This window comes from Zootermopsis nevadensis, unplaced genomic scaffold (assembly GCF_977971745.1).
Source record: "Zootermopsis nevadensis isolate Lab colony 2312 unplaced genomic scaffold, Znev_1.0 Znev_ptg000030l, whole genome shotgun sequence".
In the NCBI taxonomy this organism is placed as follows: domain Eukaryota; kingdom Metazoa; phylum Arthropoda; class Insecta; order Blattodea; family Termopsidae; genus Zootermopsis; species Zootermopsis nevadensis.
In genome coordinates, this window is record NW_028259162.1 from 2929036 (window position 1) to 2941857 (window position 12822).

A 12822-nucleotide genomic window follows, 5' to 3' on the forward strand; every position below is an offset into this window, starting at 1 on the left:
TCACTATTTAATAGCCGGTGTCCGATGTCAGTCGCAAAAAAGTTCTGGAAGCCTCTCACCCGCTCTCATGTTGTTGGCTTGTCTACTTCCTCTTTGTTTATTCCTCTCTCCCTCTCTTTCTTCCACTCTTTGTTTTTCATTCTCAATCTCTCGTTCTTCCTTTGTTTGTGTGTTTCTTTCTCTTATATATCTTATTCTTGGTTTATTTAACGATGCTTTTTCAAGTGCTTAAGTTCTACAGCATCGAAAGATAGGAAGGCTAGAGAACAGGCCCGTGCAGACTTCTAGCAACTTCTCTGCACACTAATGGCGGCTTGAATCCTAACACGGGTATATTTCCCCTGTTACACTCCATTTGCTACTAAAGCAGTCTGTGATAGTGGGGATCAGATTTCGATATTGATTAAAGTTAAAGCGGTTTGTGTTTCTCATCGTCACGACGTGAAGGCGTGGAGGAAAAGCTCCATCCTTACCTTGGCGCTAGACGAAGGCAAGTAAGCTCCAAGAAAGAGCTCACCGGTGGTATCCACCGGACTGAATGCTGAGAGGGCCCCAGAACCGGGCTGTGCGTGATGACCGACAAAAATATTCTTGTTTCCCTCCGGGAATCGAACTCCTGGTTTCTAGTCTGTAGCTGTTGACTGGCATATGTGTATAGTTTTACATACACAGGGGTGAACAGGAATATAAAACTTCTGTTCGCCAGATATTTCCCCAGTAAGAAGAAGCGCCATGAAAAGTTGTGGGCAAACAACTAACTACAACCAACCTTCACTGTCAAGAGTCCGTACCATCGGCAGCTCTCAGCATCTCTCAGAGTCGAAACAGTCAAAGGGACGCATAATGATGGGTCTTTCTTGCAGTGACAAGTAAAAATAACCGACGAATTCTGATTCGTTCTAATCTTTTGCCAACATCTCGACTTTAAAACTAGTCAGTGTCGCGTTAACAAAGGTCCTCATACCGACACCAGTTATAAATTTGCTGCTAGATATCTACGGGAGAATAAAAAAGTGGGAGGATGGGAAATATGATTAAAAAATTAAATTATTTTTTACACATTAGCCTTGATTTTTTTACTAGTTACGTACCAGCTGACAGTCGGTTTGTTGAAAGCTTTATATATTATAAATCACACCAATACACAGAGGGAGGAGATGTTTTTATGAATGGCTATGAATATTTGAGGATGAAAAATAAAACAATATGCGATACTCTTTTTTTATTTAAATTTAATTAACGTATAAATCTAATTACCATGTACAACAAGATTTTATAATATTAAAATAAAGTATTTTATGTGACACCAGAAACTTTTCGTTGCAATTTAAGTACATTATCAATAAATGTTGGTGAAAATTCTCTGCGGAAGCCTTCGCACAGTAAAATTGTTTCCACTCGAATATGTTTGTTATTACAATAAAGCTGTTAACCAAATAAATAGATTATTTTTAAATGAGCACAATCACTTGATATTAAAATATTATCAAACCTGTTACTCATTTTCAGAAATGTAACGAGTTTTAAAATTATTTATATCAAGAATTCAGTTTCATTAAAATTAGGCCTAAATTCTCATATATATATATATAAAACACTTCTCATCAACTTCATGTTAACATCACAGCAAAGTGTCTGTTGGACGGAGAGTCTAAATTGCGTTTATCCGATTGTGCGTATGTCTAAATGCTGAGATGTGAGGTTCTTACGACTGTAAAGATGTCGATTGTGGTCTTCTGGGTTGTGAAAGCGTGTAGTCTTGTATATGTTTGCCAGTGTTTCCTAAGAACGTACTGCCTTCTATTTTCAAAGCCAAGTCGTAAAGATGAACACAATAATACTGACAGAAAATATAAGAAATATGTTTCTCTAAGTCGTGTTTAGTGTCGTAGAAAATTCAATAGAAATGGGTATTGAAGTTCTAAAACTGCAATTTAATTCAATATTTCTTGTCAGTTAATACTAATAATTACTTTTGTCACAATGCCTTTCAGGCATTTTTACTCATCACAGAGTTCTGTACGCAAAACCAGACGCAGGCAAACGAAATAAATTGAATGCAGTTGAAGTTTTAGGTTAGTAATTCGTTTACATTTAACGAAGGAATAGGCCTACTTGAACCTGCTTGCTTATATTGGTTCCATTCAACTTGAGATTCCGGTGAAATAATGAATTTATTCCAATTTTCGCAAATAAGTTCAGTGTACTTAGCTTGCATACCGAAACTTTAGTGAACTGATAACTAACTAGATGGCTTACCGAACCCGAAGGTTCATCACCGAATTAACCAAAGCCCTCCATCGGACCCTGTCCTGGGCCAACAAAATCCAGTCTCCTTTAACTCCTATCTTCCATAGATCCCGCCTGATATTATTCTCCCATCTACGTCTAGGTCTCCCCAGCGGTCTCTTCCCCTCCGGCTTAGTGAACTGATAAGTACCTAAAATTCCTTTTTGTATTATATAATGTCCCTTGTTAATTGAAACAATTTACAACACTGGTATTCAATACCGAATCCTTTATATGTCGATAACGAATTTTCGACAAATCGATAAATTTTTTTTCGTCATTCTGTTTAAGATGTTTGTTTTCTTTGCTGAAAGTCACAAATAGTTGGCACGACCAGTCAGGAGATATCAGCAGTAGTTTATTTTCACACCACACACCAAAATTAAAGTAAAATTGGCAATACTGTACCAAATATCACGTTCATAGCACTCAAACTGTTAATCACTGAAGCACACGTTTCAACTTCTTTTGTCCACAGACCATACGCCGACGGTGTAATTACGTGGAAACAAACAGTAACTTTGTGATCCGTGTCTTTGTATGAGGTGGTCTTGTCAGTGTACCCTGCCACAAACCATGCCGGCTTCCATACCACTCAGTTGGCCGAAGTAAGGGTAACCGGACTTCGCTTCGGATGGCGAGTGTGGTGTTAGGTTGGTAGCACTGTAGTGGGACGCTCCGCTAGCGAACAAACTGAAAGAGAAATAGCCCTGTTAGGTTGGCACATAGTGTGGTTTTTCACATCAGCGGAAAGAAATGCGGTAGCAATGAAAATGGTATATATTGACCGACGTTTCAGAGGAGCTTACTACCTCCATCACTAAGGTTGATTCACTGGCTGACTGACTCAATCACTAAATGTCCTCCTGATAATCTGCTTGACTAAGTAGCTTAGTGCCTTAACGACTACTTTAGTAATTTACTAGCTAAATAACCAACATACAAACCGACTGACTTACTCAGCGACTATCTAATTAGCTAACTATAGCCTGTCCGGCGCAAAACTCGAAGGATTAGCATTGATACTAGTAAAACTAGGCGATGTATATAATCCCAGGTCTTCGTATTCCAGGCCATACCCGCAAATTTCATTTGCATAAGATCCATTTTAATATTATACTTCTTTATCTCGTTACCGGTGATCTCATTCAGCCACTCGGCCGAGATTTGAATCGCCAACCTTCCGAATACGAAGCTAGAGTCCTAAACACTACACCACAAATTTAGGCACGAATAGTAGAAATTGCAGGCGTCGAGATTCGAACCACGCGCTGTTGCTCGCAGACGTATGGTGCTCCCATACGTAACTCTGCGATGTTGAGGCGGAAGGCAGGTATTGGAAATTCCTGCGCCTTTGATTCAAGGTGGTCGGAGCTATTACAGACCGTGATTACACCGGTGGTCCATGCCTTTGTATTGTGCAAAAGGCCTCACGTCGTCCGTCCATTTTCTTAAGTGCACATATAACGCCTATTCATTATTTTTCAATTTATTTTCAAGTCCATCTCATGGCTGTATCCTGCGGCTGACAGGCACATTGCGTCTCTGGATTACTTTGGGTGGCCTTACTCAATATTTGCTGCGTCCCTTAGCTACGTGAAGCATAGACAAAAATAATTTGTATTTTCTACCTCAAGTTCTGTAATGAGTAGCCTCTGTGTTGTTTTCATAATTCGATCAATGTCTCTATCTAGTGGGAGAGAAGCAACTGCCAGTTGCTGAAACACACCAGTGGCGGATTCAAATTTCTTATAAAACGCACGTGCACAAGAACATTTTGGTCGGGAAACCCGAAGGGACATAGAAGTAATGGTGTGGACTGGAGCCATATGAATCAGGATAGTGACCAGTGGCGAGTTCTCTTAAACAGAGAAATGAAATTTCAGGTTTCATGTCAGACAGGTAATTGACTGACTGGTTGAGTGACTTCTAGCATCTCTGGAAGTGCTCTCATCCATGAATTTGGTTACAAAGTGCACTAAGTGATTGCATATAGGGGAGGTCGCGTTTGTTCTCATGTTTTACCGAAGAAACTACTGTCAAAATTTTGATGAGATTTGGACACGCCGTCAGTTAAAGAGTTAAAGAAAAGCCTCCAAAATCACAGATTGAAACAATCAGAGAATTTTCAGCAAACGCAGGTAAACCTATTAAAAGCACCCCCCCCCCCTCTATTTTAATGATGAATTTTAGGGTTCTGAATGATCAAAATGTGTTTTTATTATGACTCGTAAGTCTAGTGAGATGTATTTATAACCTATCACCATACGAATTTTAAATACGAAGCTATATTAACGAATTATCGGCAACGCACCAAAATAGTTTGCGTCGTGTTGTTATTTTGAATAATCATTCTGTGTTCTTTAAGCGTTTCCCGAATGAATTAGCGCTGTTTTCGTAGACTAATCGCTTGCAAAAGACGGGGCATGCGTCTTCAAGCTGTGTATTCGGAGACAGAAGAATAATCCTTTTGCGCTCGACAGGACGGCAGACAGCTCTCATGTGCACCGCGCTCCATCCATCCTCCGCGGTACTGGCTGTTGTTCTGAACGAGCCCTAGCATTAGAGACACGGTCGTAATAAAAAGCTCACCTGTGATTCATGTCATTTGGTGAACTCTGTCCCGCCTGTCTGTCTATCTGTCTGTCTGTCTTACCGAACAGTTGCTAGCTCCTTCAGGAAAATGATTAAGTTTTGTTGCTACCAGTGTCGGCGGGCAGGCAGGAACAGCTACCGAATAAGTAATAATAACACACCCCCCCTTCCCGCCCCGCCATATTCTATGGTTTTAAAATGCTAGGGTATTGTGAAAAGAGCGAAGAGTAATTCTAGGTTAGCTAAGCAGTGGTTAGCTCTCACTTGAAAGGAAGGCAATCAGGATTTCATATTGCAAAGAGTGAGAGAGAGGGGTGAATGTATCTCTCTCTCTGTTAGATAAATCTATCTCTTGTAGAATTCAGTGGTGGCATCGTTCAGTAACTCCGTGATGCAGAAATAATGTGTTTATTGTTTATTTAACGACGCTGGATGTAGCTCAGTCTGCAGGTTGATCTTGTCGAATGGAGCGATAATTATTGAACTGGAAGGTACATGGGACTTAGCGATTTTGGTAATTTGACGTACTAGCCAGGCATTTGCCTGAAGGGACTGAGTAAAACCACGAAAACCCGCAAACATAATAGTCGGACTTAAATTAACTCAGGATAATCAGGAGTGTCAACCACTCGACCGAGTCACTGAAAAGCTTTTAGTTGCATGGGAGGCCGTGGATTAAATTCATTTAAGGAATTCAAGCCATGCACACAGGCCCTGTTTTTTTAGGATCTGTTTTAATATTATATTCTGATACATGCGTGTCTCCAAAGTTTTCTCCTTTCGTCGGTGTATCTGCATTTTCTACCTTCCTCACGTGACACTGCCTCATCGACTTTAATTTGTTCGTCATTTCTTTGTATAAATCAACATTTCTCAGTGCTCATTCGGTCGATGTTTCAACCAGAACGCCTTGGTTCATTTTGTATTTTTCCGATATGTGTTCCGTATACTTTTGCCGCGCTGTTATTAAAGACGACTTTCTTGGTTCTCGTGGTTCGAACTCTCAGGTATACCTTACCGTTAGTAATTTGTGCTGTGGCGATGTATCATCATTTAGATGGAATTGCCGGACACAGTCTTCATCAGTTTGGCTCAAGAACTCTCAGGTGAAACGGGCGTATCCGGTTCAAGGCATTTAGTTACTGAACTCTTACAGAGAAGCCCCCAATTGCAAAACACGTAAAGCTACTGGTCACTCTTACATAGGATGTAAACCCGGACAAGGTAATTAATTTCTGAAGCCCCCCCCCCCCCCATAGTATGTCTCAGTAAACTAAATTGTATATTAATGCAATTTCATAGAAATTGTTTATAGTCTAGCAAAGCTTCAATTAAAGGCTATATATTTAATTATGATTTTCTACACAAGAAATCTCTCTTACATAACGTCTTCCATTTTTATTACTCAGAGTTAATATTCTACGAAATTAATTACGTGTATTGTAAGTTACTGGGTACTAATCTTCGTGTGCTTTTTATTCATATGGCATGAGACACGATTTTGCCTATGGTCCACTATAATAATAAATTATATCCAAATTACACTCTGGTTGTCTTTCTGGTATGTCATAATGGTCATGACCTTTGGCATGAATACTTTAAGTAATGGATTTTTACGCACAAATATCAACTGGTTAATGCTGTTTAATTAAATGATCGCCATAAACACTGAGAATCATACGAAATACATATAAATACAATTTTTTGTAATATTGATTGTTAAATGAGATGGTAAATATAGTTACCACTCGGCTTTAAGGGGTTAATTTTGTCCTACGAACCTAATCCTGTCTCCCAAGGGGTCTTTCCCATTCAGGTTTTCCGGCACCAATGTAGTAACTCCGCTTGATGGACGTCCTTACCGCATTACGTACATTCTCCAAAATGTCTGAACTTATAAAGTTTCCAGTAGCGTCCAGGTACGCCAATTCATCTGCTACATAGGGCGGGAAGAAGCAACATCCGAAACGAATCGGAACATGACGTACATGTGCGTGCCTAGCGATAAACAGAATTCGGATTGGCTTCAACTTTTTTATATTGTGACATTTCTTACGGTCTCCATGGGTTCCTTTGTCGGGACGACTCTGCTGATGAAGAGAATGATACAAGACAGATATAATAATGAAATTTCGGCGTGTTACGTGTGCATTGAAGACACCGAGATTCTGAAGCGCTGCCAGTTATAAAAAGCGACTGCTTTTAACCATTCAGAAACGACAATCCACTTTGATGTTTCTCTTCACTTCTAAGTTAATTTAACAAGGCAAACTGAGCTGTAGATAGATTATCGTACACCGTGTCGGTGGAAGAATGTTTGTGAACTGAGAAGGGTGTGGCAGAAAGGCGTGTTATCTCACTGTTTCACTTCTGGGACCGAGGAAAAAGATGGAAAATAGCCGGCATATCGGTCCTTTGGGTCAGAAATCGAACCTCGGATATCACGAATGCAAATATCTTCTCATCTACATATTCTCTTGTTAAATTGCATCTTCCCTTGAGGTTCTTCGACCAAATTTTTGTAATCTTTATTCATTTTCTTGTGTCTCCATCGTTTACATACCATCTCATTCCATTTGGTGTAATTTACAGTAAAAATTTTAAGCGAAGAATGCAAATTGTAAAGAACGTGATCGTGTAGGCGTGATTTTTATCCTGAGCAGTTGATAATAATCCAGTTATTTGTTTTAAATAGTTAACTCAAAAGTTAATAATTCAATAATAATAATAATATGTGGAGCGTCGCTGTCGTGGAGCATACAAATGGATATTAGGGACATTGATTTTGTGGGTGCAAGGTGGATATAATTATTGTTTCATATGCGGAAAGTCCCCGGTTTGAATACTGAGTCGGAAATTGTCTGTACTGAGATATCTTGTACTCTTCCCTGGGCTGTTCGCTAAAATACTGGGAGAGTATTTTAAAATAGTCTACGAACACTCCCTTTAGCAAAATTAATTTCCATATACAATCATGTTTTACACAATGTATAATCGTTGTTGTTTAGGAAGCATTTGTAAATTAACAACAAACATAGGCTTATTTGCAGAAATTTAGTTTGGATATCATGTCACATGGAATGAAATTTATAATCGTCCTTCAATTCGACATTCCACCGATGAGCCGACAAACAAACTTCGGTCTGGTTAGTCACGCGTGTAAGTTTAACTCTGTATGGACCTGCTGAACTCTACCTGTAGTTGTCAGTCCACGCCGTTGGGACATCCACAGCTTTGGCAGCTGACTGCGCGACGTGGTGACGCGTCCAGGCTGACGCCTGGTGGTGAGAAGCGCAGTGTTGGCCGGGCATGACCCCTGGGGGCGCTGAGGGTGGTCCGGGTTGGTGGTGCGAGTAGCCGGGGAACTGACTGGAGGAGGCCGTGGTGGCGGTAGGACCCGCTCCTGACCCCGGGTCGCTGGCCGCACTCGATGTTCCTGGGTGGTGATATCCAGCTGCAGAATACGCTCCCGCCGCTGCGTAACCGGCCACCGCTACGGCGGCGCTCTGTTGGGCCCAGGAAGCCGTGTGGCCTAACCCAGAAGGCAAAACTTATGAGCAGTTGTCAGATACTCATCTGGTCAGGGCATATCCTATTGTTTTTAAAACTCGAGGATCGTCATTCACCACAAGAAAAAAAGTATTTCTGAGGTATGAGGATCTTACGGCGTTGAAGATGCATTCAGACCTGAAAATGGAGGCAGTATGTTCCTGCGAAATGTTGGTACCTGCCTACAAATCCGCACGGCGTTATCATCCAACATCGACATATTCACAGCAGTGAGAACCTCAAATGTCACAAAGGTATGAAGGATTTAAGGTTTTCACGGCGATGAGTCTGAAGACGGCTGTCATATCACCAAGTTAAATTATGTCCGAAGAGGACGCTAAGATAGTTAAACACTGCAATTTTACACAGTTCTGAATAACACGTATTTGGGCAAAGTGATAATAATGTGTATTTTTTGTTGTAAACCTTTATATTCCAAACTACTCTGTGTCAGTTGATTATAATGTATATTTTCAACAACCCCTTTAAACAATTACTTTAGTGCAGAGGTTCTCAAAGTGTGGGGCGCGGGTGGTTTTCTGGGGAGGGGCGTGTTGTTTGTATGAAAAACTTTTTTAACGAAATATGGAGTAACATTTTTAACATCCTTTGCTTGGTTGAGGCAGTTTAGTTGTCTTACAGTGCTGCATATTCATAGCTAAATTTAATATTAAAATCTGTTTGCTTGCACTTGTTCTGGAAGGGGGGGACGTGAAATTTATGAAATGTTTTAAGGTGGGCGCATGGTATAAAAGTTTGGGAATCTCTGGCTTAGTGTTTAGCAAAGTATGTTTAAAGATACATCCATACAAGTGTCTGTAATAATCGTAAATCGCCGATAGAATGCGCGCCGAAACACTAGTCTTCACTGACAAAAATCAGCTGATAAGCATACTTCCGTTGCAATCGATAATATTCTCGAACAACTGAATTACGTTTGTGACGTAGGTGATCCATGCTTACAGTGTGATGGTTCCGATGTCTTATAATCGTCAGTTTTGTGATGAAATTAAAAAGATTTTGTGTTTTTAAAATGTGAAATAATATCCATTGATGTGTTAAATTGCTTGTTTTATAATTCCATTATAATATAGACGCAGTGTAAAATGATATGAGGCTGTATCCTGTCTTCCTATCATATTGTAATGGAGGTTAGGGATGGAATATTTTACGCTTAATATAGTGCTGAATAGAAAATTGAGCTATTCAAACTACAGATTTGTTACAATTCCTTTACACATTATTACAGCGATATAATGGCAGGTGTGTAAAAATTTTGCATACGCTTGGGGGGGGGGGATGATAAATCATCTGACCCCGTCAGGGATCGAACCCCGGTCGTCCAGTCAGTAGCCAGTCTGACTGACTGAGCTAGGCCAACTTTTTATCAGCAGACAGTATTTGTATTTGAATGTATAATTTTTAAAGGTATATTCTGCAAACATTCTGATATATTTTCATACTCTTCCTGGAAGCCGAACTGTGAAGTATTAGGCCCTACAGTGACGTGCACAATTACTACAAAAGTATGCGTGAGAAGCAAGTTATGATTTTTCACACATATAATATACATATTATATGTGGCCTGTTCTATTTTAATGATTAAATCATTGTCTTTGAAAGTTAATATTAAGGTTATGTGGGTGTTATGAAAATTTCGAACTTTGTAGTTAATAATATATGTTTTTTATTTCCGTCTATACACAAACTTAGTTGTTAAAATTGGTGTTATTAAAGTTAAAATTTAAAACTTAAAATTTGGCGCTCTTCATCGCTATTACGATGTTACAATTTTAGCGCTCATTATTTTATTTCACAACATGTTTCGATACTATCGTATCATCATCAGGTTCTTATACATTAGTTTTAAAGATAAAAATAACGATAAGAACCTGATGATGATACGATAGTATCGAAACATGTTGTGAAATAAAATAATGAGCGCTAAAATTGTAACATCGTAATAGCGATGAAGAGCGCCAAATTTTAAGTTTTAAATTTTAACTTTAATAACACCAATTTTAACAACTAAGTTTGTGTATAGACGGAAATAAAAAACATATATTACTGAATTAAACAGAAACATGACGCAATTAAACTACAAATTTGTAGTTAATGTTAATTTTCCATTTTCAGGTTATGCAGGTACATCTTTCTTCACTTGGTGAGTGAATGTTTCTTTATTTTCCTCACTTTTTATCTTTCAGGTTTTGGTAATTACTACCATGGTCTGTTACACACATTTGTTGTTTTAGGATTTAAAACTATTTTATGAATAAGTATTTGCAGATGCATATTTGCTCATACATTCTTCACATGGTTAAGCCAAGGATGTAGGACGTGTCATAGGACAAACACGATCTTTTTTTCGTGATAGAAGTATCAATTACATAGTTGTGACAGTGATTTGAAATCTGCTGATGTATGACCGCAAAAATTATTTCACAAGAAAGCACCACTCTTGCTTAGATGCGTTTATAATAAATGGGAATTTTTGGTTCAGGTAATTTGTACTACTGAGTAGGAGTGAGATAGGAGATAGTCCTTTAGTGCTGGCTTAAACAATTTATATGAGGATTCAAACTTTTGATGGTCAGGAGAATTTTATTGAATATCTTAATTCTAGTATAGTAATCTGCCTTTTGATATTTGCTGAGGTTAGTGTTTGGTACATGAAGGTTATATTTGTATATTGTAGATTTCTGTCTTCTGGGTTATTGCGCTGTGTAGTCTGGTCGATGTTAACCAACGTTTCAGAGGTCATACTGCCTCCGTCATCAGGGCGATGAATGAATTCATCGCCCTGATGACGGAGGCAATAACCCAGAAGACAGAAATCTTCATACTCACCGCTGTGAGAACCTCAAGTCTTACATTGTATATTGTACTTATTTTATGGATACTAGAGCAACGCGCTCCTTTCGGAGCGTTTTCTCTAAAATAAAAAATCGATCATAAAGTCAGTTTTCGTAATCGTAATATCTCGAATGGGTAGTATGACTTGAATGAGTAGTAATATTAGTATCAGTTTAACTTGTTGGTATACCAACACAACAATGTCGAGTAAAAAATGACGTAACATTGTTTGATGACGTAATTGTTTGGCGACGATCTCTATATTTATATTTCCATACAAATGTAGTTTTGACATTAATAATTTATTAATTGTGAGATCAGATGCTTAGCAAGATCTTAAGAAATTTAACCAATAATGATTTTTTTATTAAGTGCTTAATTCATTATCATTTGCCTTCATTAATGGTTTAAACTCTTTTATAGAATTATTTCCATTCTTCCCTATTTTCCAGTCTGTTTTACTTTGTTGTTTGACCCTTATATCTGTTCATTGTAATACGTAATTTTAAGGTATTTAATAATTTTATGTCTCGAGTATTTTGCAATGTTACTTGTAGCTTTTATCTTTTCACTCGAGCTCTAAATATTCTTTTCTCAGGTTTGAATCTTCCTTTGCTACGTTTTGTCATTTTGTCAAGTTGCGTTTAACTGTGCACTGCACATGTCCCAGCGGCCAGCGATGTTGATTTTTTGTTGCTTTTAACATAATATAAGAAAAAATACGGGTTATTTATTGATGCTTACAGGATGTCTATACATTTGTTCCTGCACATATAATTTGTATTGAGTGTAATTGGTCCAGACGTGCCTTGCATATTCTGAATATTACCTCCTAATATTACCATATGTCTGGTATTTTTTTTACCCACACAACACTTCATACATATGCATTAAATTACGTCATCGTAAACCCCTCCTCTTCATATGTTTATGTATATCTTGTCCGCGGTTAAAAGTTTGCATTCTGATCGCTGGTTGGATATTTGCCAATGAAACAGACTCCACCTCTTTAAAGTCTTCTTCAGGCTTTTTCTCTTGTCTATGCCAAAGTCGAGGGAGAGAGGTTGTCTACCTTTTCGTGACGAAGGCTCAGTTAGTTAGCATCTGAGTACCGACATACCTTATCGGCTCTAGTTCATTTCGGTTAATAGGCACAGGTGTCTAAGACACTGGCCAGTGCCAGAGGCACGAGGCACACTCAGAATTCAGTGTCATTTGGTGCCAGAGTCCACGCGTGTGTGTGTGTATGCATGATTGATCTTAATATTATCGTGATTTGACAGGCCTGTGTTTTATATTATTTACTGAATTTAATAGGAACCTTTAAGACTTTAGCTTATAATATTTTAGAATTAAAGATGGTTGTATTCTGGGTTGTTGCGCCGTGTAGAAACTGACCGGGCGTAACAACCCAGCAGACAGCCATCTTGAGCCCCACCGCCGTGATTGTTTTTCGGACAGGGACCAGTGACAGCCTCTTGTGGGTCCAATTTCCATAAAGAGTGGGGAATTTTATAATCAGTTGACGGAATA

The 12822-nt window shown here is 38.8% G+C and overlaps 1 protein-coding gene across 1 annotated transcript in view; it reads right to left on the minus strand.

The window, feature by feature from the left end:
- Nucleotides 1-1220: 1220 nt before the first annotated feature.
- The window catches only part of LOC110841272 (protein gooseberry), a 45162-nt gene continuing 33560 nt past the window's right edge, over nt 1221-12822 (minus strand). The window contains exons 6-7 of the mRNA XM_022086663.2: nt 8080-8416; nt 1221-2982 (exon numbers count right to left, since the gene is read on the minus strand). Of these exons, the coding sequence (XP_021942355.2) occupies nt 2844-2982; nt 8080-8416 (476 nt within the window). The 3' untranslated portion in view covers nt 1221-2843. The remainder of the gene's footprint in view (nt 2983-8079; nt 8417-12822) is intronic.